The sequence below is a fragment of the Ceratotherium simum genome, chromosome 29 (genome assembly GCF_057802395.1).
Source record: "Ceratotherium simum simum isolate JZ-2026a chromosome 29, ASM5780239v1, whole genome shotgun sequence".
NCBI classification, from domain to species: Eukaryota; Metazoa; Chordata; class Mammalia; order Perissodactyla; family Rhinocerotidae; genus Ceratotherium; species Ceratotherium simum.
In genome coordinates, this window is record NC_141928.1 from 40,036,698 (window position 1) to 40,064,599 (window position 27,902).

At 51.0% G+C, this 27,902-nt stretch overlaps 1 protein-coding gene across 1 annotated transcript; it reads right to left on the reverse strand.

Moving 5' to 3' along the window:
* Window positions 1-1,444: 1,444 nt before the first annotated feature.
* Window positions 1,445-27,814, reverse strand: TMEM8B (transmembrane protein 8B). Its single transcript, XM_004443269.3, has 13 exons — window positions 27,076-27,814; window positions 22,460-22,649; window positions 21,874-22,081; window positions 15,360-15,493; window positions 14,762-15,030; window positions 13,817-14,142; window positions 10,770-10,863; window positions 10,440-10,563; window positions 10,225-10,367; window positions 9,832-10,010; window positions 2,887-3,033; window positions 2,609-2,725; window positions 1,445-2,368 (listed from the first exon to the last, which is right to left on the reverse strand). Exons 1-13 carry the CDS (start codon window positions 27,605-27,607, stop codon window positions 2,033-2,035), a joined length of 2,799 nt encoding a protein of 932 aa, XP_004443326.3. The 5' UTR covers window positions 27,608-27,814; the 3' UTR covers window positions 1,445-2,032.
* Window positions 27,815-27,902: the final 88 nt, after the last annotated feature.

Consider the following 27,902-nt stretch of genomic DNA (forward strand, 5'->3'; position numbering starts at 1 on the left):
CTTCTGACCTCTCCTAGCTGGGTGGAGTCTGTCCCAGCTCTATTTCCCTCTTCAGGGCCTTCTGTACTCTGTGGACTCTGTCCTGAATCCCAGCTACTTGGGTTCATGAGTCCTAGTGACTGACTCTATACATCCTAATGTGATGCTATAATATTTCTGATACAGGAACAGACACCTAGCCCACACCTCTTGCTCCTTCTCACCACTCCGTTGGCCACATCATTCTCTGCTCAGTGCCCCAAGGAAGAGATGTGCTTGCAGAAAGCAGAGAACAAGGGGATGTTTTCCTGGCTTTTGAGCTTCAAAGCTCAGGCCCTCAGCCTGGTGGCATAGTGGTTAAGTTTGCACGCTCCGCTTCAGTAGCCCAGGGTTCGCAGGTTCGGATCCCAGCCGCAGACCCAAACACCGCTTATCAAGCCATGCTGTGGCAGGCGTCCCACATATAAGGTAGAGGAAGATGGGCACGGATATTAGCCCAGGGCCAATTTTCCTCAGTAAAAGGAGAAGGATTGGCAACCGATGTTAGCTCAAGGGTAATCTTCCTCACAAAAAAAAAAAGTAAAATGCTTAGGCCCTAAAGGGAACAGAAAAGACTTAAGGCATAGACAAAAGATCTGGGAGAAAACATGAAAAGTAAAAGTAAGTCTTCCCCACTTCCAGAAGATTAACAGAGATTCCCTGAGTAGGGAGAGGGAGAGAGGAGGAAGGGCACAGTGAGAGCACTGGCCCAGAGGGAGGGGCCCTGAGCCTCACTCCCCAGGCCACGCCGCTGGACCTGAAAGGTGGAGCAACTCATGCCTTGTTGGTCAAGTAAAACCCAGAGCAGGACCCCAGGGAAAAAATGGCTTCAAGGTGTGTCTGGGTGGCCCAGGTCTCACAGGTCTTGGCAGGTGGCACAGAAGTGGTAGAGAGAGCCTTAGGACAGCAAAAGGTTAGCAGATGGAAACAAGAAACCGCTCTGGGATGGCCTGCCTGCACCGCTGACTGGGGACCAGGTGGGATGATGGAAATCTCAGGGGATGGGTGCAGCATGGACCCTGGTGACCAGAGAGAACACTCTCGCAACATCTTGGCATTATGTAAGACCCTCAGAACTCAGCTGCAACCCTTGTGGAAAGAGAAGAAATTCTGGGTTGACAAAATATCATGTTCCTGGCACTCAGGCAAAATGGGGGCTCAAAACAGAAGTTACATTCCTGTGATATTTCTTGTACATCTGAGATTTGTACCTGCCAGTCCAATTTCCTGGGACCTCAGCTTCCTTTCCTGTTCCTTCCCAGGTCTCTCTCACTGATTCAAATCATCTCAGTGCACACACACACACACTCACAACTCCCCACCCCCGGCCATTGCAGCCTGCAGTGCTGGGCAAAAGTCTCAGACAGTAGCTCATTCCAGCTGGACTCCCATCACCCCTGCTGACTTCCTCAGGGTCCCTCCCCACACACACACCCTTGGCCCAGGAAAAAGGCAGCACAGAACCAGCAAATACTTCATTGGAGACACACGTGACTCCACCTGCATCAACTCAGGAAACGAGCCATCCCAGCCCCATCTGTCCTGCAATCCCCCCTCCCAGCACAGAACAGCCCAGATGCTGCGTCTGGAAAGGAAGCCTGAGGCCAGAGTTGCTGAGCTGCTGGGAAGATTGGAGACTCGGTTTCCTCAAGATGGACCCCATTTCCTCAGGAATAATGCCATGTTCCTGAAAGGGCTGTCTCCCTGGGAAGGAATCCATGTCCCCAGGAGGGCTCCACATCCCTGGGAAGGGGTCCACACAGGGGGGCTCTGCGGCTCTGCACAGGCTTCAGTCCTTAAGAAGGACTCCATGGATGCAGGAGGACCCCAGGACACAGGAGGTGTGCCAGGTCCCTGGAAGAGTTCATGTCCTTAAGAAAGACTCCATGTCATCAAGAAATACAACTTGTCTCCTGTCCCCAGAAAGGCTCCACGCTCCCCGGAAGAACCCAGGAAGGGCTCTCTGCCCACAGGAAGAGTTCATGTTCCCCAAGGACCAGGCCCAAAGCCCCCCTCAGCTGGCACAGATGCTGCTGACAGTGGCCCCTCCAGGGCCCACAAGGCCCAGCTCCTCCTGCTCATTGATGCACAGCTGGTAACCACAGCCCCGGGCCCGGGCTCCTGACGGGACCCGGTGGTCGGTCTTGGCACGAGGGGGCAGCAAGAAGCCCACACTGCCAGCGATGAGCATATGCCAAATGCTGTGAATGTAGAAGTAGTTGTCTCGCGTCTCCACGAAAGCGTAGAGTAGGACGGCACTGCCAGCAATGAGGCTGCCCGGGCACAGGTAGAAAAGCCAGCGGCGCCATGTGGGCGGGTAGCAGTGCCGGCGGCGGACACTGCGCACTGTCTGTGGGGCAGAGAGGTGGGGCTCAGGGATGGCAGGCCTGGAGCCCAAGCCAGAGCTGGTCACGCTCAGGCTTCCCCTGAGCCTTGGTCGTGACCTGAAGGCACCTGCCGAGACTGGAGTGGACACCGTGAGCAGCTAAGTGATGATGACAGGGTCCAAGCCCACCTTAAATTGGGGACCAAGTACCCAGGGCCCTGCACCCAAGTCCTGCTGGGGCCCGCCAGCTCTCCCCACCCTTACCCAGGCTGTGGCCAAGATCCCCAGGGCGAAGAGACTGGGTCCAAGCAGGTTCCAGAGTCCATGACGGTCAAGCTGCAGAGCCATGGACAGCAGCATAGCCCCCAGCAAATACAGCACCTAGAGAAAGAGGACTCCAGGGGCTGGGCTGGAGACGGGGGACAGCACCCCAGGGGCTGGGCCAGGATGGCAAGAGACACTTGACAATGCCCCCAGGGAGAGGTCGGGAGTGGATTTCAAGACTTGGCTATGGTTGCCCCCAGGGCCCACTCTGGACTGACCTGCTTGACCACAGGCTGTAAACGAGCCATGGCAATGACAGTGACCCACACGGACATTAAGGAGCCCAGGAAATCACAGAACTGCAGTACATCGTAGTCCATGATGCAGAAAACCACAATGCCTGGCTGGTCACAGGCATGATAGAACTGGAGGAAGAAATGACAGGCATTGAGAGAACTTGGGGCGGAGGTCCAGGTCTACGAAACTGGGGAAAGAGGCCACAAGGGTGGTGTGCTGCTGCCAGAAAAGCAGAGTTCAGAGGTCATAGGCTGAGCAGAATTGGGAAATACCCGACTCCCCACTCCTGAAAAGAATGTGGTAGGGAGGCCTGGTCAGCCTTTTAAGCCCTATGTATCTGGCAGCCCTGACCCTCCTCCCCACCTTCCTAATCTTCCTGCTTCTGGAATGTGCTGTGGAGAGCATGGCGGTGAGGTGGGGAGGGGGCCAGATCTAAATCCTTCTTTGTCTCCTTGTGCTCGCTGTGAGTCCCATCTATAATCCTCATCCCTGGCCCAAGCTCTGGGGCCAGACCCTAGCCTCTTGGCTAACTCAGACCTCAAGCTTCCCCTCATGCCCCAGTCTCCCCAGATAGTGCAGACTCTGAGTTGGGCTTCACCCTCAGGCTGTACACTAAATGGCCCTCTTCATCCCCTCCCACTCAACACCATGGGGCGCACAGTAAGACAAAGGTAGACCTTAAGGCCATGGAGAAGAGCACAGCACTTCACACCAACAGGAAGAATATGGGGAAGGGACAGCATCCACCCCTCCTACACACTGTGGGGAACAGAGTCAAGAGTAGGGTATTTAGGACCTTCAAATGGGGTGCAGGGGACACAAGTGGAATTGGACCAAGCTATGCTGGGCACTCCAATTAAGGAACCAAGGTCTGTCGTCAGCCTCCCTTGATCTGTGGTCCCAACCTCTGTGTCGGTCTGGACAGTGCTACCATGGCCTCTGGCACCCTGCATTCCCTTATTGTAGAAAGGGTTACCCAGGGATAACCTGAGCCCTCTTTGTCTTAGAACATTTGCTGTCACCTTTCTCTTAACTTCTATGTAGAATTTATGTGATTTGAGTTTTATTGACGCTAAATACTAAGAACACGTTTGGTTTTAAGAATACCTTTGGTGCAAAGATGACAGGAACATGTGTCTGCTGTGTCATGTGCCTTATGAGCCCACCCAAAGAAAAGACACCGGATAGGACCTCTGAGGACAAACAGCTCCAGCCCGAGAACAAACATCAGAGTGGCATGCTCACTCCTCCCATCTCCTGATATCTTCAGGAAGAACGGGTTATTATGGTGATGGAAGCAGAGTTAAGAAGAAAATTAAAAAGCTATTATGGGAGAGAAAAGGTTTCTGATCTATATAAACTTGATCAAAATCTACTCATTGGAGCTGAGCTTGAGACATGCCAGCAGATTTTAGGGGATCAAAAACATTTCTTAAGATTCTGTGAATCAATTTGTTTGATCTCTGTCCCCTGCACATTACCCCAGGTCCTCAGGGAGCCATGGCTACTGAGGACACTTCTTGATAGGAGAAACAAGCTGGTGTAGTTGCCAGAGTTGCAGCGAAATACACCATGCTGAGCTGAACCTGGGGCAGGAAGGCTAAGTGCTGCAGCATCCCAAGGCGGCCTTTGAAGTGACTTCATCATTGACAGAAGGGACCCTTTAGGCACTTCTTTCAGCCCAGGTCAGTTTCTTCATCATTCTATTAAAAGGCAACCCTAAGTCAGAGGGCTCTGAGCCCAAAAGAGAGGCGCCCTTACAGACCTCGGTGAGGCGGGTAACCGGGCCCTCCAGAGCCCCATCCTGGGTGTGGGCAGAGGGCAGGGATATCCAGTCACAGTGGAGGAAAGAGAGAGCTGAGCAATGTCACAAGTCATTCACTCACGGGCAGCAGTGGGGTCTCTAACTTCTGGGAAGAATGGGAATGGGAGAACCTGGGTTACTGTTTGAATGAGTTAGATCTGAGAACAAGAAAGTGGAGGCAAGGTAAGGAAGAAAAGTTCAGGAAAAAGGAGCATTATATCCCAAACTCCTATCACGTGACACTCCAACCTTAACCAAACAGCATCCTCCTTAGGAAAAAGCAGGTGGGAAACTGAAGCAGGTCTGGTGTGAAAACTGACAGAATCCAGCCCAGATGCAGAGCTGCCACCAGTAGAAAGGGAAACAGACTCAAAAGCTCAGTCTCTAGAGACAAAGGATGAGAAAGAAATCGCTCATGTTCCTTTTGAACCGGCTGCAGATTTCATCCAGTCACTAGAATTGCAAAATTGATAACTTCAACAGACAAAGGGAATAGAGTGAACGATACAAGGGCAGGGAGAAGCTGGGAGTTTATAAAAAGAAAAAAAATGAAAAAGAAAACTTAGGGATATTAACTGGCATTGGGAAACCTTGGGTTTGATTCCTTCAAATTTTAAATTGCGAGTCTTAAACTTGTGTACCTATCTTCTTCCTTTTCCTTCACCTTGGAAGTGAAGAATGTTGTCCCTTGAGGAAGAAACTGTTTTGGAATCATCACATTTTAAGTGAGCATCTCAGGCTTTTGAAAGGGCTTATAAGTTTGGGAACACGGTTCCCTCTTATATATCATTGAGAAAATTAGTTCTTACTGGGAAACTTTGAGAGACTTTTCATGTGGGTCCACATCAGCATTAGAATTAATGTTTGGATATGGCTAAAAGATTTGCTTATTTTTCAATTTCTCTTATATGTGCTGATTAATTGGGAGTTAATTTGGTTCCTAAACAAATGAATATTTTGGTCTTTTTCTATTTTAGCTACAGGACATTGATTATTCTCTACCTCCAAGACCAGATATAAGTACTACAGCTCAATAAATTACCCAATACTGTTTTATGATTAGGACTTTATTTTAAAGAATTAATTTTACATTTCAGGCTTCACCAAGCACTTACTCCACATGCCTGGCTTTCAAGTACATAGAAGGAAATGCCCAAACATTTCTGGAAGAGGGACTTGTAATAAATCCTTCAATCTCAGAAAAGAGAGGTTATATATCAGCAGAAGAGCAAAGCTGAACCCCCTAATATGGAATACACATCTAACGGAATTATTAATTGAAGGCAGATTTTCTCCTAGGAATTTCTCTGCACTGAAAAAAGAGTGGAGAATAATGGAGAGACTGTCTCTGGAGTGGAGAGGTTTTGGGGGAAATCATCTCCCTAGTATTCTATGACTGATTATCCTCCAAGTGCACAAAAAGGTCAAAGAGATTGTTTAAGGTTGTAGAAAACCCATAGGGGTAGAGTCAAATTAAAGTTGCAGAGTGTGTTAAACAACATGATCTACCTTTCACCAGTCCTGATCAGGCTACTGTCACTGCTGAATGTCCAAAAATGCCATCAGCAAAGTCTATCACTGACTCCCTCATGGTGCACAACTCACTAGGGAAACCAGCCAACAACCTGTGGCAGCTTACTTCATTGCAACTCCTCAACCTGGAAAAGCCAGCATCTTGTCATCATATATTCTGGGTATATATCTGTCCCTTCTACCTGCAGTGCTTCAGACTGCTGTATTATTCATGGAGAAGAATCCATTATCCACTGCCATGGCACCCCCTGCATCACCATCTCTAACTAGGAGACACAATTTATAGTAACTTAAGTAAAGCGAATTGTTCACCACCATAGAATTCACTGGTGCAACCATATTGCATCACCTAGAAGTAACTGGCTGAACAGAACACTGGAATGGCCTACTGAAGGCTGAATTATGAAGCTACCTGGGAGACTCTACTCTGAAAGTCTGGAATACTCTCCTATATGTTTGGCACACAGTATGTACTCAGCAAGTTTTAGTCATCTTATACCACGTATATTCATGGGAGACTATCCCCACACTAATAAACTTCCCCCATTAAAAAAAATATATATTGCAGCATTGTTGCTCCACTGAAAACTGTGGGCTAATTTTTATTTATTTATTTATTTATTTATTTGTTTGTTTGTTTATTTATTTATTTATTTAGTGAGGGGATCAGCCCTGTGCTAACATCTGCCAATCCTCCTGTTTTTGCAGAGGAAGACTGGCCCTGGGCTAACATCCGTGCCCATCTTCCTCCACTTTATATGGGATGCCGCCACAACATGGCTTGCCAAGCAGTGCATCGGTGCGCGCCCGGGATCCGAACCGGTGAACCCTGGGCCGCCGCAGCGGAGCACACGCACTTAACCGCTTGTGCCACCAGGCCAGCCCCTGTGGGCTAATTTTTAGATTGGCATTCCTTTTGTCAATAGCAATAAAAAGAAGTGGTAGAAATGACACAGAAAGATTAGGGAATTTAAGATAAAGAATTTAGACTAGAATTAAAAGAATTTAGAATTTAGAATTAAAGAATTTAGAATTTAGGTCATGAGTTTCTCTACATACTCCGGACTTCTGAGAAACTGAAGTCAGGTGAGAAATGTATCAGCGTTCTCACCTCCCTGCCTGGCGCAAGGGGAGCAAGACAGCTCCGCGGACACGCGTAAGGGATCTGGAGTGAAGGGGAGCAAGTCTGGGGTCTGCCACTCACCTTACCCCTCAGGCAAAGTATCTAAACTTCTCTCATCTGCAAAAAGGGATGATGATAATGAAAGTACCTATCTGTTACTACAGAGCTATTGTGAGAATTCAGTTAGCAGTGTCTGACACACAGCACGCGTTTAGTAGATGTTATTTTGCTGTTATCATTATCTGAACTGAACTGTCCAGCATAGAAAATCAAGTGCTGGGTTTGTGGCCTATTTTTTTAACAGATTTTACATTTTAAGTAACATATTTTACATTTTAAATATTTTATACATTTACATTTTACATTTTAAACTCCTGAAGAACAAAGCTACTGTCTGCTCCCATGCCCTGGATCGGAACCAATGCACTACTCCCAGGAGTAGACTGTCCTGGATTTGAAGACAGGGAAGAAGACTGTCATCTACTGTCATGGTACTGTGACCTGCAACAGGAGCACTGAGTCCTTAAATGGAGACTGCTGAAGAATGAAATAAGTCTAAACTAAGTAAAGAATGGGAAGCAGGGACAACAGGGAACCTGCCGGGGGAAACTGGATGACCACTAGCTCTACATCTTGGCCCATGTGGAAAAGAACAGGAGTTAGAGCAGGACTTTAGGCAACACCTCAGAGCCAGTATCTTTTCCTTGATCTTTTGCTTTTTGCCTTATTTAAGAAAGTGGAAGCTCTGAATGTGGTGCCAGGCACTTTAGGCTCCTCCGGTGTTCCTATTTGGGGGGAAGGTCTTTTGTTTTCAGGCTGATATGCCATTGTATCCAGAAAATGAGGAGTCATCCGGGACTGAACCCTCTGGAGCCAATGCCCAGGATGCTGGTGCGGGAGAATGGATACGCCCTCCCACATGCTCCAGGCTCCTGATACACTTAGCTACTCTTCCTGACTGTGAATCACATGAGATCTGCATGCAGCCAAGAGTGGGCTGGTGGAACAGCTGTCGCTAGAGGATTTGGTGAGCAACAGCATAGAGGGCATCTGGCAATAAAAAAGAGAAAGAGTGTCTAATATAAAAATAGAACGAAGCACTGTCAAAGCAGGTCTAAAAAAGGGGGGGCCAGTCAAGCAAAACTGGGGTGTGCTCTTCTCACTCAGCTTAAAGGGCCCAAGTCTCCCTTTGCAGCATGGTTACAGCCTACTCTTCCTCATCTGTGGATGAACATCCAGGAGGACCCTGTGATATGACCCTCAGTTTCAGGACACTTGCCCCCGACTCTCTCCTAAATGATAAGTAGGATTTTTTTAATTTGGACATATGTTTGATCTATTAATGCTGGACAAAAGAAGGGCATGTATTGATTTTCATGATATCCTTGTTGCCAAGACATGAGGAAAGTCTGACTCCATCTAATTGGGGTTTTCCAGTGCTCATGGGCAGGCACTGTATGTCACAAGAAGCCAAGCGCCCAGAGATGAGATGAAAAGACCCCTAGATGCAGCATCTCAGGGGAAGAAAAGTCTACATGGGAGTTAAGTCATATTAGCAGACTCTGTCCTCTCTTTCCTTATAATATCTGTCACGCTTGCTTGTAATATGAACTTTTCTGATTATGGAGGAGTGGGAAAACATAGGGAAGGGATTGTGGAGATTCTGTAATGGAAGGGGAGGGGTTCAAAACTATAATAATGTTCATCAAAAATACTCCTTTGAGCTGTGATTTTACATTACACTGCCATTCCCCATGATGCCTCAGGACATAGGTGAATATATAAAGCTTCTTTGGATTCTAAGAGCCAGACTATTCTATAAATTACCCAATTACAGAGATCCCCTCTGTATTCCAAAAATTTCCATGAGATATCAAGGAGGCCATGGCAACTGAAGAGGGAGAAACCTTTTCATACCATAAGAAAGAACATACCAAAGATGTAGAAATCCCCAGTATGATGGAGAACATAAGCATAGCATGGTCCTCACGTCGTGAGAGAAGGTGATGAAGGTGAAGACCCTCCGTGTAAAGATGTGGGTGAAAGTGTGCATTTCCTGCCCCCGTGCAGAGGCGAACATGGTGAAGGAGGAGACACAATGCCGTACTGTAGGGCAGTTTCTCAGCCAGTGTGTTGAGATCAAGTTCCCTTCAGCTCTTAGGTGGACATGCAGGGTGTGGGACAGCTGGAGACCCCCCGATGTCTCCAGTGGCTGTCTGTTATCTTAAGTTGCAAACAGACTTGTTCATTTATCTCAATGTGCCTTATAAAAATTACTATTTTCTACGCATGCCACGATATGAAAAGGTTGGGACACACAGCTGTAGAATACACAGTGAGAAGGAGACATCCTCATATTACTAAGGTGTGGACATCCCCAAACCCATGTAAAACAGGATGGAAACGTAGACCCTCACCCACCAACACAGATAAGGACTCAGTGAAGACACTGATGCCACTGCATACCGTGGAGAAGAACATGGTGAAGGTGTAGACAGCAGCTTCTAGCACGTATCGGCTCCGAATGGCCAGGACCACAGGTGGCAAAAACATGAGGTTGCTCAGGCAGAGCAGTAGTGTGGACAGCAGCTGGAATCCGTAGGTGAGTGCATCGGCACTGTCGGTGCAGCCCCAGCCTCGCCACCCTGCGGGTTGGGAGGGCACAGGGTGGAAGACGACAGACGCAGCCATGGGTTCAGCAGACACTTCTGCTCGCGGCCTCTTGCCAAGCCCTACACCACTGCCAGTGGAGGGTGGCCTCACCCTGGCTGCGCCCTCCCATTCTCTCCAAACCCATCCTCAGTTCAGGCTGCCGCCCCCTCCCGACCGCCCTTGAACCCAGGAAGCCCGGCCGCTCACCGGCCTTGCACTCGCAGGCCGCGTACAGGTAGTTGTGCGTGCGCAGCAGCTTGCACTGGCCGTAGGGCCCGCAGTCGTCCACGCACGGGGACAGGAAGGTGCGCAGCCGCACCTCGGCCGTCGCGTTCAGGCACCGCACGAACCTGCGCACACACCACCGTCACCTGGGGCCCGGGCCGCCCCCTCCCCAGCCCGGCCCCGCCCCAGTTGCTCACCGAGGCCCCGCCCCGCACAGGGAGCGGAGAGTCAGGAACCAGGTCCCCGTCTGCGGGAAGGGCATCCGCAGCCTGGCCACTCTGGAGGTGGCACTGACCGAGAGGAGGAAGCCGGCCAGGGACTCTGAGGGGAGAAGGGAGAAGAGAGAGTTGGTGAGAGGGAGGAGGGGTCAGACCTAAGGAACCCTCACCCACCTGGAATCCAAAGAACCCTAAAGAACCCTCACCCCGCTTCCCCGACGCCCTAGCCCACCCTTCCTCCGTACCATCCCCCGCCACCCCCAGCCCCGCCTTCCGGCCTCCTCTCCTTCCACCATCGCTCACCCCCACCTTTGGAACAGGTCACTGCTGCCTCCCCCAGGCTCAGGGGCACCTCGTGAGTCAGACATCCAAACACTGTCACGTTTTCCTGGCGCAGAGAGCTCTGGGGAGGGCAGGTATGAAGATGAGGCTGTCACACCCTCGGGGTCCTACCACGCCCCCACTCATACACCTGTCAACGCCTCCCCCAGAATCCTCTCCAGCCCTCCCTGGACGCTTCACTCCTGCAGGTGCTCCCCACACCACAGCCTCTCTCTCCCCTCCATTCTTAAAACAAAGCTGGGAAACCTCCACAGCAGAGATCTTTCAAAGACTGAACAGAAGGCAAGGCCAGATCCTGAAACCTTTGGGCAGAACTGTTTCAATTCCATCCAGGTAAGAGAGATGGCCCTCTTTTTCAGGCCTGTCTAGCGTGTTGGGGGGAAGGGGAAGGGGTTGGTGCTGGATACAGGTGACTGCAGGTTTCCAATCATCTCCACATCTGCACCTGGCCGGCAGGCCGAGCGGGATGTGCACTTGCACTCTTCCTCAGGGTAGATGAGCCCAGATACTGAACGTGGTAACAGAACACCTGAGGGACTGAATGTAGCAACCTGGCCAGGCTGAAAAGAAACTGGATCTCCACAGGAGTAAATGTAAGGGGTTGTCTTCAGGAACAAAGGCAACAGGATGCCACAAGCTCACCTCATTCAAGAAGGATTTGAGGCAGCTTATTAGATACATATAACAGGATAAAATAAACACATGGCGATTTAAAAATCAGGATAGGAAAATAAAGTCTGTCCTAGATGTGGGCCATGTATTTGATGCTGACTTCAAGCAACCAAAGCAAAGAAGGGAAGATGATGAGCTACCAGGTTTGTGAGTCCACGAGACGAGAGTGTATCAGTCTCAGGAGCAGCACAAGACCCAAATGGGTGGTTCTCCCATAAATCTCGTCAAAGAAGTGCTGTGTGCCATCCTGTCCTCAACCTTGAGGGTTGAGTTTGATACACTTGCTTGTAACTTCCCTCAATACAAGCCCAGGGTGATATGCCCAAGTGTTATTCAGTAAAAGTCATTCTAGGGGGGAGCCAAAGAAAAAAGTGTCCTCTAGGTATGCAGTTCTCTGATCCAAATGTCCAGTTCTTGATCCAAGGGAAAAATCAAAATACTGGGAGGGAAAGATCAGAGTAGATGTGCCAATTTACCTTCCAGAAGAAATATAACAGGCTGTCTGAGGTGTGTGGCAAGGGTCATAGCGTGCAGGTGGGTGGATTGTAAGCAAATGCCCATGAGAGTAAATAGACAAGAATGCAAAGAGGGACTGGGTGAGGGGCTGCAGGGGGCTGGGCCTCTACTCTCAAGACCCTGCGAAAAAACAAGTATGGTTGGGGCTGGTCTCTGATACGGGCTCTATAGTTTCAAGGTCAAATCAAGACTTCACTGTCATTGCCCAAAGGCATGGCAATTAGCAAACACAAAATACATACAGCCTTACCCAGAACAGAGTCAGAGAGAATTTGAGTATGAAAATAAGGAAGGTCTTCGGGCTGAAGAATCAGCTCTGTCCTGACCAGCAGGACCCCTAGAAAGTTCTGACCCGTGTCCCAAAAAATACCACATCAAGCCACAAACCAGGTCTCAGGTCAGCTGATAGGAAAATGGTCCCTGCCCTCAGAGCTGGGTGATCACAGAATTAAAAGGGAAAAAGACATACCTTACCTTGGATCAGTACCAACCTAAGATAGTCACTAATGGCCTGACACAGGGCTCTGCCCTCAGCCCACTCTTAGTTCAATGCTGAAAATAAGGACTAACAGATACAGTAGGCTGGCTTTTCAAGTGTGTGAATTACACAAAGCAGAGAAGGCCTAAGACCAAAACCAGTATTAGGCAATGCCTCAAAGATGGACATAAATTCTTCCATTCAGGAGAAAAAGTTCACTGCAAAAATATGAGATGGGAATTGGCAGCAGTTCACATGAACCAGGCTCAGGGCACAGAAATGTGTATGCCCCTTGGTTACAACTAGATAAACACAGCAGTTAATGTGAAAAAGGACTGGGAGGACACATCGCTTTGTGTCTTCCTCTGTTTTCCAAAACTTTTACATGTGATCCTATTATTTTATAACAAAAAAGTAAATGTATAAAACTGTTTTCAAAATTCAAAAGAAGAAAGTACAAAAGAAGGAAAAGAAAAAGACCCGGAGATGTTAGTTCACCACAAGCCCTAAGTGACCCCACAGTGTGATGCAGCAGCTGATAGAGGTAACTTGACCTCAGGCTGCACAAACGCCACCTGCCACCCTGGTCAGACCACCGTGGATCACTTCAGAGACACAATGACCAGAGGAGACGGGGCAGTAGCGGGGGCGGGGGTTGGCGAGGCCTAAGATGCTGAGGTGGTTCGGCTTTGGGGAGGTTGAGGGGCATCTGAAGGGCTGTTAAAATAGGATGGGGATGTAATAAATGCACCAGCCTACATGATGGTGACTAATAGGGGAAACTATACAGGAAAGAGGGAAGATGTGGGAACTCTCTGTACTTTCTACTCCATTTTTCTGTAAGCCTAAAACTTCCCTGAAAAATCAAGTCTATTAATTAAAAAAAAAAAGGACAGGAATAGATTTACTGGATATAGCTTCTGGGGCAAAACAAAGATCAGTGGGTAAAATTGCATGGAGGCAGATTTTGATGGAACGTCAGGACTGCCTTTAGCAATCAGAGCTGTCTAGACATGGATTGCATGGCCTCAAGAGGTGGTGAACTCCCCTCCCAGGAGATATGAAGGAAAGTGAATACCCACCATAGAAAGAGGCCCTTAGTAAGTGGGAGATTAGCCTACAAAACTGGGAAAACCTTGACCACTCTGAGTTGCCCTGGCTGACGTAGCCCATTCGTGATGGAGTCAATGCTCAGGCTTATTGACCAGAACTGGGCTGAGACATGGTCCCTAATCATAAAGCTGGCCGAAAGCAACCCGGAGAGGCTTCTGAGAAGAGCTAAGGGCCCCCACACCCTGACACCTTCTCCTTCGAGTTCCCTGTGGGCAACCCCCGCTCTCCAGAGTACCGCATTGAGCTGGAGCTCCAGGCTGAGGACGCCTCCGCTGTCCAGCACTGGCAGCAGTCTCAGGGCAAACACGGCGGGCTGCTCGGGGGGCAGGGCCACGCTGGGGCCAAAGAAGATGTAGAAGTGAACGGAGAAGGTATCCAGCTCATTGCGCAGCGTCGGGCGCACTGGCCAGCAGTGCTCAGGTGGGGATGTGGCCCCAGGCCCCTCCACGGGGGCCCCAGGGGATGGCGGCTCTGGGGGCAGTGGCTGGTTGCCCAGCGACTGAGGCATGTTCATGGCAGCTCCGGGGACCAGGGTACGGGACAGGCTGGGCTGTGGGCACTCTGTGGGGCAGAGGAAATCAGAGCTGGGGCCTGCCACCCTTACAAGCCCTGCAGCCCCACCACAAACCAGATCTGAGCCAGACAGGATTTAGCAAAGGGTAGGGAGGGGTGAGAAATAGAATAAAATGTCCCTTGGGAATATGGGGCACCCAGGGTCACAGGATAAGGTCCAGGGATTTCCTGGTGGTCACAGATAATGGAATGTCACATTGGAGGGAATCAAGATCATCTCCTCCACCCCGAGGGCAGTGAAGACACTGTTGACACAGATGATGGGCCCTCTCACTGACTTGCATGGGCTTTTTGGCAAGGACAGTATTCCAGACATCCTAGATGTGCCTGCCCACCCTAAAAAACTGAAAGAGACATTCAATCAAAGAGAGTAATGGGGCCCCTCAGCCCCAAACCAGGTGCAAAAAATGATGTGAATGCCTTCCAATGACTTGAAGCTCCAAGTTCGGGGGGGAGGGGGCGTCAGGGAACAGGAAGGAGCTTGGGTGGGGTCAGGGAGATTGTAGGCACATGGCAGCGGGCTCGTGAACAGCCACCATGCCTGCCTCTCCCCAGCCACACGTGTCAGCACAGGCTGGGAGACTGGGGCAGATGTGGGGCTTCTGACCTTGCAACCGCACACACAGCTGGAAGTGGATGGTCCTGCCAGGGACCCGGGATGGTGTCTCCACACGTACGTAGACCCAGTGCCCCCAGGGGGGCAGTACCAGCTCCAGCTGACATACCGAGGCACTGCCACAGGCCACAGTGCTTGAGTTGTGCAGCGGTGGGGCCTTGGGGCGTAGGCACAGTGTCAGGGGGCAGGCGGATGCCCCATGGCCCCCCACACACACCAGCTGCGCTGAAACCCTGTAAGTGAAGCTGGGCACAAAGACCCTGGGCAGAGGGGAAGTTGGGAGTAAGAAAAGACAGGGTACAGAGAAGTGAGAAGGACACCAGAATGAAGGAAACACTAGGAAGAAGGTGGCATGAAGGGGTAGGGGACACAGGACAACAGGAGGCCTTTTCAGGTCCTCCCCTCTGGGTTAGGAGAGACGGAGGCAGGGGTCCAACCGGCCCCGGGGGCTCTGGGGGGCCCAGCAGTTCAGGCTAGCTGGACGGACAGCAGGAATGGACAGGCAGGCAGAAAAGCCAAGAGAACCCTGTTCCCCGTTTGAGGCCAGGGAAGGAAGAGTGAAGGGCCAGCTGTGGGGGTATCGACTTACTTGTACAGGGCCGAGCGATTGTGGGGAGAGAGGGTTTGCTCTGAGGGACGGCCAGGCACCAGCACTGCAACGTCCAGCAAACGCCGGACGATCAGCTGTGGCTGAAGGAGGTACTGACACTCATCCTGGAGACCCTGAGAGAAAAGCAGGGGTACAGGAGGGGAGAGAGCAAGGAAGCTCCTAAAGCAAGGCAAACAGAACCTGCTGCAGGGTCAGAGACAGACCTCCGGCCTCGCGCTCCCAGGGCTGTGACTGAGGCCTCTCTAAGCTCTGGGCCTTCCTGCCTGAGCCCCACCTCTGTCCTACCTGGGTCTGCAGGATCTACTATGACCCTCAGCAGTGGCTGAGGTTTGAAGACTCAAACCTGGGCCCTCCTGGCAATCAGGCCCTGCCTGCCCCTCCTCCAGTCTAGCCCCTCCACCTGAGCATTTCTAGACAGCCCCTCAAGGTAACTTCAAACTCCCCCATTCCCCTACTAAGCCCTCAGGAACTTAGAACACTGGCTCTCTTTTCAACTGGGGTTGGAAAGCTCCCTACGGCCTCCAACACACCAATCTGAATCTTTAGTTTCCTATAAAGGAAAAGGCCCCACCCTGCTCCTCCCAAGTGCTTGTCTAGCCTCTGCTTTAAAGGTCCCTCTTTACCTCCAAGGCAACCTCCAGACTATAAGCAACTTGAGAACAGGAACCTTGTCTTATTTTTTTTTTTTTTTTTGTTCCCCCAGACACAGACCCTAACCTAGACTGTACACCTCACAGATGAATGTTTGCTGAATAAACAAATCAATCCAGCTGGGGGCAACTCTGATCTTTACGAAGCCAAAGCCTGTCTTCATTCTCCCCTCCCACTGGTCTGTCCTCAGAGGCCCCACAGATACATCTGCTCCTCTACCTCAGGCTGGGTTTCTTCTGCTACTAGAGGAGAACAGCCACATCTCCCTCAGCTGCTCTTCTGGGGAAGATCCCTAACCCTTGGCTACTCACTTCACGCCAGCCCCGGCGCACACAGCCTCATCACCCTTCAGTGAGCATAATCCTATCTGTTCTGGTTCCTCCTCTGCAGCATCTGCAGCCATCTAAGCCCTCCAATCCTAGCAGTTCAGGGAGGAGGGGGCTCCTGATTAGGCTTCTCTGATCTTCTGGACAAATGACCTCATGCTGGCCCAATAAACTAGAGGCCACTGTTCATTTATGTGGTTATTCTGACCAAGACATACCTCTAAACCTTGTTCTGGGACAAAAGTTCCAGGCTCTGACATCCCACTGAGTTCTATCCCATGGAACAAGCCAGCCGAGGCACTGACTTCCAGCAAAGCTCCACAAGGCTGGAAGTAGGCCTTGATGGATGCTAGGCTGGAAGACCTCATTATCCTCTGCCTGGAATTTTTCTGTGCCTTTTGCATCATTGCATCCCCAATGCCTAGCACACCACCTGGCAAATACTAGGTGCTAAAAAATATCTGTTGAGTTAAAGAATGGGTGTCAAAAAGAGGGTCCCTTCAGAGAGCTCCTAAACCCACCTAGTTGCTCAGAGACCTCCATCTCTGATATCCGAAGCAGATGTCCTTCACCTTTGGTGTCAAACCCTAAGGACCAGAAATACTATCACAAGCCATGTCATCAACCCCACTTCCTACAGCAGGAATCACCACCATAATAATCTCGTGGCAAATGAGCCCCAAGGGTGGGGGCTCACGCTCAGGAGGTGGCGCATTTCCTTGCTGCACAGTCCCGGGGGAAGAAACATTTTGCTCTACATTTTGCTTACTGTTGACTTAATTGAAGGATCAGCAGACAAGACCTCAATGGTTAAGATGTGCTCCCTCCTTAAACTGTATAATGTGCACATCCAATACCCTCTCTTATTGTGGAGGGGAGCATTCAGTCAGTGGAGACCAGGGAAGGTGCAGAGATGCAGCAACCTTCACCCTGTAATGGGGCCAGAGAAAGGGCACCAGAAGTCAGGTCCTCAAGAGTTGCCAAGGCAGAAGTCAAGTGAGAGAGTCCAAACTGAGTCAACATCAGCAGTCATGGAAGGAGCAGGGCCACGGCAAGGAAACGAGAACCCAGGAGGGCCAGAAGGGAAACAGTCTGAAGGAAGCTGCAGTGGACAGCTTTAGATTGATTCCTAGACTGTCCTAGTATGGGTGGGCTGGGTTTCTTTAGAAAGGCCTGAGCAGGGTGGCCAGTGCCAGGCTCTGGATGGGGCCTGTAGACTACAGATGCTCAGAGACACCTGGCCTTGTCTGTAGGAATATCCCAGTACCCAGCACAGCCCCTGGCCCACAGTCAGTCAGCACCAGCGAACCCAAAGTAAAGAAGTGCTGCACAGACTGCAGGGGCAGGAGTGGGAGCAGGGAGATGACGCAGGAGGTTGTTGTGGTGGCCCAGGAGAAGGCTGAGGGACGGCGTGCTACAAATGCAAACAGAGGAGATGCATCCAGGGCGTGCTTTAGAAGTAGAGTCAACAAGACCTTTTCTCTATGGATTGACTATAGAGAAATAAGGGAAAAAGAAGAATCAAGTACAACACCTAAATATGAGGCTTGGGCAACTGGTGAACGGCAGTGCCGTTTACTAAGAAAAAGAAGACAAGAAAAAGAAGAGGCTTGGACTGGGAGAAGTGAAATGAGAATCGAAGAGATTTTTACTTTGGGCTTTGTTTTGATTTGTACATGCTAAGTTTGAGACATTTTTTAGACATCCAATTGGAGATGTCAAGTGAGCAGTTATATATATATAAATATAAAGTCTGAGATTCAAAGAAATTAGGACTCGCTGAATACACTTGGAAGACATTAACTTATAGGTGGTATTTAAAACTATTGTGCTGGAGACACCTAGCAAGAGAATAGGGAAATAAAAAAGGAGTTGTCCCAGGACTGAGCATGGGGCACCGCAACATGTATGGATCAAGCAGAGGAGAAGCCAGGAAAGGAGAGAGAGAAGGAGTGAGCAGTGGGCAGGAGGAAAACCGGGACAGTTCCATGAAGTCACCAAGGCCAAGAGGAGCAAGTGTTTCAAAAGGAAAGAGTAATATAAGGAACTAGTTAACAGTTAGTTACCAGTTAACTCTGGAGGGAGGAAGTGGGGACTGCAAGAAGAAGGGAAGAGGAAGATTTACTTGTCACTGTCTGCTTTTTGCACCTTTCGAATGTAGTACCAGGTGCATATATTACCTATTCAAAACAAATAAAATTTAGAAGGAGGAAGAAGGGCAGAGGAGCACTGTTAGCAGATTTTAACCTCTTCAGTTGAGATACTGAGCCATGCTCAGTCCTAGTTGGTGGATTCAACCGAATCTTCTCTTCTGTACAATCTGCTTCTTTGCTTTCCTTATGTTGTTTTCATTATTTTACCTGCTTTCATTTACTTTCAAATCTTGGAGCTGGGAAGAGGAAACATTCGAGGAGAACTGTGTCCCCAGACATTTGGAGAACTTTCCCCTAATGAGCCATTTGGGTGCCAGATGTCACCCACAACCCAAAGGCCAGCCCCTCAGGGCAGACTGGCAGTGGGTACCACAAGATGAATACATGCTCCAAGACAGGAAAGGCAAGCAGATGGAAGGCATCGGTCAAGCCAGAAAGGTTGACAGGAAGAAAGGGAAAAGAAAAGGAGAAGTGAGATCAGTTCTGGACAATATGAGTTTGAGAAGATTGCAGAAGGGCAACAAAAATGTGCCATGCGCCCACATGTGCCCAGGCTCTGTGCTGGGGGCTAGGAATACAGCAGAGAACAAGATAGACATGGGCCAGCAGAAGCGTGGGCCAGAGCTCAGGAGAGCAGCCTGGACCAGATAAGTCACTTCTCTTTTACAGCCTCTTAAGGCTACCACTCTCAGGATAAAGTTCAAACTTCTAGGCCCTTCATGATCTGGTCTCTGCTCACCCCTCAGCTCCTTCACCCACCACACCAACCACCCCATACTGAACCTCAGTTCTCCCTTCTAAGCTGTAGCCCAGGCTGCTCCCACCACTTGGAATGCCTTTCCTTGCCTTCTCAACATCAGGCCTCACTTCCTACCAGTTTTCTAAAGCCAACTCTATCATACTACCAAGCTGAGTTAGCCATCGCTCCTTTGTCCTCTCAAAACATCTCCTGCATCTCACTAATATACATCTTATTTATCGGTGTCCCTAGCACCCAACCCAAGGCCTGGGACAAAGCAGTGCTCAAGGACTACGGTTTAGAGGGAGGTCTGAGTTCACTCCCAAAGCTGAGGAGGGCCCTGGAAACAGCGCTGCCTTCTTATGCCTGGGACTCTTTCAGTCTCCACCCAAGGATATCCCTGAACCCACGTAAGTGTGTTGGCCAAGCCTCATAGGAAGTCAGAACCATGGTGTAAGGAGAAAGCAAGTCGAGAAGATGGAGCCCTGGAGGAAGGCTCTGGACAATCCACCCACAGGCTTGAGTCTAGGGAATTAACTAGAGAACTTAAGAATCCTTAGAGGGGCCAGCCCTGTGGTGTAGCGGTTAAGTGCGCGCGCTCTGCTGCTGGCAGCCCAGGTTCGGATCCCAGGTATGCACCAATGCTCCTCTTGTCAGGCCATGCTGTGGCGGCGTCCCATATAAAGTGGAGGAAGATGGGCACAGATGTTAGCCCAGGGCCAGTCTTCCTCAGCAAAAAAAGAGGAGGATTGGCATGGATGTTAGCTCAGGGCTGATCTTCCTCACAAAAAAAAGAAAGAAAGAAAAGAATCCTTAGAGGCACATATAAGATTCCAAAAGGTAATCAAATTCTTAGAGGGACACAGAGATGACCCTTGCCCCGCCCCCAGCCTCTAGAATAGGCCTGACTGAAGAGCACGTCTCTCATAGAGTCCAGGTCTGCTGCCATTCATGGGCAAGGTGTAGCTGTGCACTCTTCTCTCTAGTCTTGCCACACCCCAGGAGATCTGCTGGCTGGGGCTCCAGCTTGCAATACCAGGTCCCACTTGCTATATCTAGATGCAAATGGGTATGTCAAGCCTGGTTCTGACCTCTCCTAACCACGCTTCGGCTCCCATAATCCTAGCCCAGGCCTAGGCCCCAGGTTCCTCCTGCTCTCCCAGAAAGGTTTTTAGATAACTAGAGCAGGGCTTCAGAGGGATTTTCCCTATCAGTTCTCACAAAGAGAGTCAAGGATCAGAGTTAGGATGAGGAACGAGCACCTTGGGATTTGGTCAATGACCTAAGACATTCCTCCAAACAGAATAACTCTTAGTTCTGATGTAAGTCAAGACCTACCTAGAACCCAGAGCCATTTCCAGGCAAGCTCCCATCCAGAGGACTCCAGGCCTTGACAGGAAGTTCTCTTGTACATCACTCTCAGGAAAAACAGGCCTATCACTGAGGACTTGAGACACCATCTCAAATCTAGTTCCCATCTCTGACAACAGTGGTGCCAGTTCACTTGGCCCTGTGCGATTCTCAGCTCATTCAAAAGCATCCTCACACCTTCTCTGAATGCTGAGTTACCGCAGGAGGAAGAGAGCTGAGTCACGGAGCCCCTGTCCTCAAGAAACTCAGCCTGGAGAAATATATCCTAGTCACATCTTCACCTGATTTGGAATTTCTGCCCCTCTCAATTCTCAGTGGTCCGCCAGCTCTCATGTTCTTCAGTATTCTGTTCTTTAAATTCTCTCTGCTCATGCTCAGTCCTTCACCCTTACCACTGGCCCCACACACATGGCCATCCCACTCTGACAATGGCCAGCTCGTTACACCCTCCCTTCCCACCAACGGACAAGAGTAAGAAACCTACAGATCCTCTGACTACAAGGAGGAAGTCTGGCCTGCCCAACACCTGGGAGTGGCAGGAGAACTTTGTGGCATTTCCTTCCCCTCCAAAGAAGAATAGAGAAGCATCCTGACCGTTGAACTGACACTTCAGACTTGAACAATCTCTGCTCTATGAAATCAGTGTTGATATCTGGAGGCAAGGGAGGCAACGGTCAGGATGGACACCAACTGCCCAAAGCCTCCTTTTAACAGTAAAGGGCTTCCCTGCTCCAGAGTGTTCTCGTATGGTCTTCCACAGGGTGTGGGGAGCTGAAATTACAATAGAAAGGAATGTATTCTCCCAAATGGACTAACGATTGGGCTGCCGCCTATGAGAGTCTGCAGGGCTGTCACCAATCAAGATGTAGAACAAGACTAGTCCTGGGTTTGTGCAGCAGCATTTGACCAGTCCCTGGCTGGCTTCTGATCACATTGATTAACCCTTGCACCTTCCAATAGGAAGGGACACCACTCCACAGTGCTGGGGCCTCTGACTGATTCCAGACCCTGGACTTGCCCTTCAACTTACCTGGACCCACCACGTCCTCCTAAGGCTCCCAAATTACATCCTTCAGATCATGGCCTCTGGCCCACCAGGTGACCTGCTGGCCTCTAGCTATGCCCCACCCCAGTCACCCTCATGCTGTTGCCCACCCTGGCACAAGGCTGGTGTGCCAGGTAGCCTGTGGGGGAATTAAGCAGAGATAGAGAAGCAGCTCTGGCCCCTCCTGCCCTGGGCAGCATCAACCCACCTTGACAGAGATGTGGCCATGGGCCTGGGGAAGGTGGGCAGCCAAGAACCAGTCCCCAGGTAAGGGGCTGCTGACGTTAAAGATGCCCGAGGTACGGTTGGGCAGCGTCCAGCTGAGGGTCAGTGAGAAAACCCCAGGCACAGCCGTGTCCCCTGGGAAGTGTGTGTGCAGGGGATTGATGACAGGGGGTGCCCCGGACCGGAAATACCTGGGGGACCAGAAAGAGGAGAGGAGGAAGGCAGGCAATGGGGTAGGAGATGGGAAATGGGGAAAAGAAAGGAGAACTGTCACTCATCGCCAATAAAACAAGCGAATTCCCTACACTGACACATACAACAAAGCAGTTCCAGGTTAGGGTCAGGATACGCAGAGTAAAAGGTCAGCTCAGGCACTCACACAGTCCAACAGTAGTCAAGAAGGAGTCGGAGACAGAAGTCTTGGCCCTCACTCAGTCAGTCACACTTCAATCTGGACAGGAGTCAGGGGTCAGAGTCAGGAGGTCAGTTTAGATACTGAAAGGCACACTTTAGTTTGGAAAGCAGTCTGGGTTGGAAGTGGGGGTCAGGAGGTTAACTCAGACACTCACACAGTCACACTTTGGTCTGGGCAGTGGTCCCCAAAGGTCCCCCCCTGCTCCTTGAAGATGATGAGGTTCCAAACAGCCAGGAATGTGTCCTCAGGAACGTGGAAGTGGAAGAGCTCAGCGCTGGCAAAGGAGCGGAAGGGGCTCAGCTTGCGGGGTGAGCAGGTGGAGTAGTCAGTCAGGAAGAGGCCTCCTGGGGAGCAGGGTGGGACAGAGGGCATTTCCATTACGCAGCAGGCACGCCAGACTTCCTCACCAGTAGCATCAACTCAACCAACGTTCTCCTCCGAGCCAGGAACTAGGTCTCATGCTGTCCTAGCCATCATCTGCTTTAATCCTTACAATGACCTTGAGAAAAATGACCTGTTATTACAGATAAGGAAACTGAGGCTCAAACCTAGACCAAACTGAGAAGTCAAACCTAGATCCGTCTAAATTGAAAACCAGGACCCTTTACATGCCTGCCCCTCACTTAATAGCCATTGTTTTCCTCTTACCAAGCCTAACAAAACAGAGGTGTGGATGGCATGCCTGCGTGTGTGTGTGTGAGTGTTGGCATGGGCTCTCCGGCCACTGAGCAGGCTGGAACTCCCCTGTGGGGCTCGGGAGTCAGTGTGGAACTATGTAACCTCCTTGTTTCCTTTCTTCCCCTTTCGTTCCCCTTGGTCAGGAGCAGTAAAAACCCTCAGAAGCTTCACAAGAGCTGTCTGTATACTGGCTCAGGGCAAGAGGGGAGGGAAAGTATGGTGATGCTGTAAGGGGCCTGCTTGGGTGGCAGAGGCAAGGACAGGAGCTGGCAGGCCACCATGAGAGCCCCCAGGAGAGGAGGAAAGCAGAGTCATCAGGCCCTCTAGGATTCAGAATAAGCAGCCATAGGGCACTTCCCCAGAGGGAGGCCCGGTGAGGCAGTCAATTGGTGACCCAGTGGAATCTCAAACCACTTGGGAATATTCGTATTCAGAGCAGTTGGGGTCGGGGGATCACTAACTGAAATGCCAAAGTGCCAAAATACCTGCTCATGGCTGTTAGAAGCAGAGCCACAGGGAGCAGGAAGTCTGGTGTCAGCAGCTAGCCAGGCAAACACATGGGCACCTCACGGTGAGAATAACCCCATCACTCAACTCAATGGAAGAGAGTCCCAAATGGCAGTCAGAGTTGACTGGGGAATCTGACTGCTCTGGAGACTTAAGACCAGCCCAGAGAAGCCCAGAAGGATGCCCCCAAGATAGGTGAGAAGGTTGGGAACTCAAGCAACTTCAGGACAGAGTGTGGGTGGGGGAGGCTGGAGGGGCGTTTCCAGCCAAGTAGGAAATATCCACAGGGCTTACCTAGTCTGACCACCTCCTCCCTGGAAATGGGAGATTAAACTCCAAAAATGAGGTATTTGAAATAACAGAAAGAGGCATCGAGGAACAGGAGGCTGGCTGCTGGAAGAGGGAACACAGGTTAATGTTGGCCCCACTGAACTACAGCAGCCTCAAGAGTCACCCTGCAGAGAGCTGCCCTAAATAGGTGGAGGCCACTGGCCCTAGAATGGCCTGTGCTCATCTTCAAATGCCATGGTTGCACCCAAGGACTACGCCCAGTTCAGACCACGTGATCAGTCTCAACTGTCAGCAAGGAAGACCTGCCACCCTGCAAGCTGGGCAACTGCCCAGGATCCAGAGAGGCTCGCAGAACAGCATTCAGAGACCAGTGGCAATGTATCCAAGACGGATGAAGGGAAATGAACCAACTGATGGGAAGGACAGGTTTCCTAGGAGCCCTGGCTGTGACAACTGGGAGGCAGAAAGCCAAGAGCTGAATACCCTGGATACTATTACTGCGAGAAAGCAGAGCTCTGGAGCACCCTCTGCTGGGGTTAAAGGAGGGCTTCTCCTCCCCAGGTACCAGGGATGAGTCATTGGATGGGCCATTGCTACTGTTAGGCAGAAATGTTGGCCAGGCCCCCAGGGCAGACCCTCGGAAAGCTGGTGGTGAAAAGCAGCTAACACCTTTGGGAAACAATGGATAGACAAGCACAAAGAGCCCTATGATTCAAAGGAACATGCCATGGCCTGGAGAATTGGCGAACTAGTTAAGCCACCCCAAAAGTGGCCAGGGCCTACAGAGGTTACAGAATAGGCTGGTGGGAAAACGGAGTGCGCAGCAGCTGGATGTGGTGGGAGAAACATAGAAGTTCCAAGGGCAGATCCTTGAGAACACATCCATAGCCCCATTCACTCCAAGCTTTGGTTTGGGGTTTCACCAGGGCCTGCAGAGCTGTATCCCAGAGGAAGCATCAGTAAGGCCCTAGCCAAGCTCAGATGAACCTATCCTGGATGCCCCAGTACCTCTAGATGAAGCTAAGGGTGATTCTCCACCACTACCTCACACACACACACACACCCCCACACATACACATACACACAGGCTGATGCTGGCCCTGCTAGTGATAGCATTAAGTAGAATGAAAGGTCATTTCCTGGAATGGCAAAGCATGCCTGGGTTATGCCACTGCAGTCAGCTGAGCCCAAGGAAAAGGCCCAAGGATTCAGGTAGGACCAGGAGACCCAGGAGGTACCTTCCATCCCTGAAATGAGATTGAAACCAAGAATAAGCATTTATTGAGACCGACTGTGCTATGACGGTCCTGTGACACTGCCAGCCTCTCCTTGGGCAAAACCTATCACCATCACTAGGTCACAGAGCACCCCTGCAGGCCAGGTTGCAATTGCCAAGGCAGTGACTATGAAAAGCACTAAAGCAGCCTTGCCTGCATGCCACCCTACTTATTCAGTGCTCTTTTCCAACTCCATTACAATTCTCCCCAAAGCACCTGAACCTACTTCTGGACAATCATGTTTTAAACCACATCTTTCAGCTTTCTACAGCTCTGTGGCTGTGAGTAACCCTCCTCCCCTAGCCAGCTCATACTTGTTCAGTGGGCTCATGAACAAAGAAGCCATGATGGCAGGGATGGAATCTATGAATTGGGCTCAACAGTATGGACTCCCCCTCACCCAAACTGAAAAACTGACCTGGCTACTACCTCTGCTGAGTACCCAATTTGCCAGCAGCAGTAATCTACACTGAGTCCCTCTATGGCTCCTTCCTTCAAGGAGTCAAGCTGGGGGCACATGGATTACTTATATATGTTGTGGGAGGCAATCAACACTGCCTCCAACCAAGGAACTATCCACTTGGAAGGTGACACTTCAGTGATCTGTCTACAAGAGGAGCAGGAAGAGCTGAAGGGGAACATGTATGGGCCACAACGTGTACCCTCCCCCTCACACGATAACACAGGCACTCAGAAGACACACAAGCTCACATGCACCCCACACAACATACACGTGCCGACACTCACCAACACAGATGTATGTACACACACTGCACACACCCAGCATTCCCACAGATCTCTCAGGTACACACACAGACATGTAAGTGCCCAGGTACCAGTGAGCACACACACCGAGCTTGGACATCTCTGCAGGGGTGGTGACCTTTGGCATGCATTGATCTCCTCAAGCTTGTACACTGAACCAGGCCTCCTGAGCTCACTGAGACCAAGCCCCCATCCCCAGCTGCTCTGTTCATTCTTATTGCCAAAGATGCCCTCAGGCACATCTCCACCCTCTCTGAGTGACACACACCAGAGGTGGCTGGGGGTTAGGGCCATGAAGACCACAGTCATCTCCTTACAATGGGGCCATCTTTATGGCACATCTCCTACAGCCAGAACCCTCTCCTCACCCCACATTCCACCCATTAAGAAGTTGGGCCTCTCCCTCTGCTATCCTAATCACTTCCTCACCGGATGGTGGCCCTAGGCTGAGAAGTGGCATATGAGGAACATTTGTGGATGAAGCCCCCTTGTGGGCAGACAGGGGAGAGAACAGGTTGTGCTTTGAGCCTTTCCCCACTTGGGTTTGTTTGCATATTAGGCATATATTGCAGTGAAAAAAACCACTAGTATGGGAGAGGAACTAGGAAACTGCCATTTACAAGCTGTATGACCTCGGGCAAATTGCTTCCCTACTGAGCCTCAGTTTCCCCATCTGTAAAATGGCCTCTGAGTTTTAACCTTGCTCTAAAAGGGTCAGGAATTATTCCCAGGCAAATCAAGCTTATTTGGCACAAGATTCATTACAAGAAAAGGACATGTTACAATGGCAACTAACCCATGTCCATCTGCTACATGTTATTTTCAAAACTGTATTCTTAAGCCTGTTTTAATGCATGCCCAATATCTCAAAGGTTTCTCCTAGATCTTCCCACACTGGACTAGAGGTTCTCTGGTGTGGGACTGTGTCTCCCCCATCAAATTTCACAAGCAGGAGCAAGAGTTCCTTGGAAAAGCAAGAGTCAAAGTGGGGTCAGGATGGACACCAGGAAAGAAAAGCTTGGAGTCTCTGTCCTAGGGACTATTAGCCACCTGCTGAGCCTCAAGCCCACAGTCACTTTTCTTCTGACCCTCCCAACTCCTATCAGTTGTGTAAGACCTTCTCCTCCCTATTGCTCCCCACTTCTTCTCAGTGATCTAGTTGCCCAGGTCCTATGTCTCCTGAATCCCTCCAGTCCGCCCCTCCCTGCCAGAACCCCATCTCTGCCTCAGTCTTTCCTGCCTCTGCACTCACCAGCCCCTGGGCCAAGGACAGAGAACAGCAAGAGCAGCAACAGGGCTGGCGGCAGCTGGAGCCCAGACCTGAGTCGAGGCTGGGAGAGGGGCAGGGTATGAGAGAAAGGAGTGGGTAGTGGGAGAGACTTGGGTAAACACAGAGATGAGGGCAAAGGCTGAGATAATGGGTTGGGCTGGGCTGGACCCTGGGGCTTGAACAAGGGCAGGAGACGGGATGGAAAGAGGGGCTGTGATGGGAACTGGAGCAAGGGCAGGGGTTGGGCCCGGGGCTTACGAAAACACTGGGAATGGGTTTGGGACACCGGCTGTGCTGGGATTTGTGACAGGAGGTGGAACAAGGACAGAGGCGGGGATGGGGGCCAGGCCAGGGACTGGGAGTGGAGGTGGGGCCTGGGTTGGGACGCGGGTCTGGGCATTCGCTGGGACGCAGGCCGGGACCGGGACCCATTTGGGAAGCGGGGCGAGGGCGGGGCCGGGGGCCAAGGCCTGGATCGGGATAGGACGAGGGGCCGGGACAAGGGCTGGGCCATGGCCCGGGGCGGGGGCGGGGCCGGACAGGCCAGCGCGGGCGCTCCCAGAGCTGACCCGCGGCTCCGCTCCCCACCCCTGCGAGTGGCCTCTGGTGTCTCGCGGGGCCGGGGTCGGGCCGCTGGGGCCGGGCCGGGGACCTGGGGAGGAGTTCAGGCCTGGGCGACTCCGGGCTGCGCTGGACCGGCGATAACCAGGCCCCGCGGCGGCGGTCTGGGCCTGACGTCATTGACGCTCCGCCCCACGGCCAGTTCGATTGGCCCTTGTCAGGAAAGCCCGCCCCCTGCCCTATTCTAT

Excerpts from the sequence above, each read along its gene's own strand:
- TMEM8B (XM_004443269.3), bottom strand. The coding sequence starts at position 27,607 with ATGGCCCAGCCCTTGTCCCGGCCCCTCGTCCTATCCCGATCCAGGCCT. Across the intron at positions 14,143-14,761 it reads GCTGTGTGTGCGGTTGCAAG|AGTGCCCACAGCCCAGCCTG; the intron begins GTCAGAAGCCCC and ends TCTGCCCCACAG. Across the intron at positions 10,368-10,439 it reads CTGTGCGGGGCGGGGCCTCG|GTTCGTGCGGTGCCTGAACG; the intron begins GTGAGCAACTGG and ends GTGTGTGCGCAG.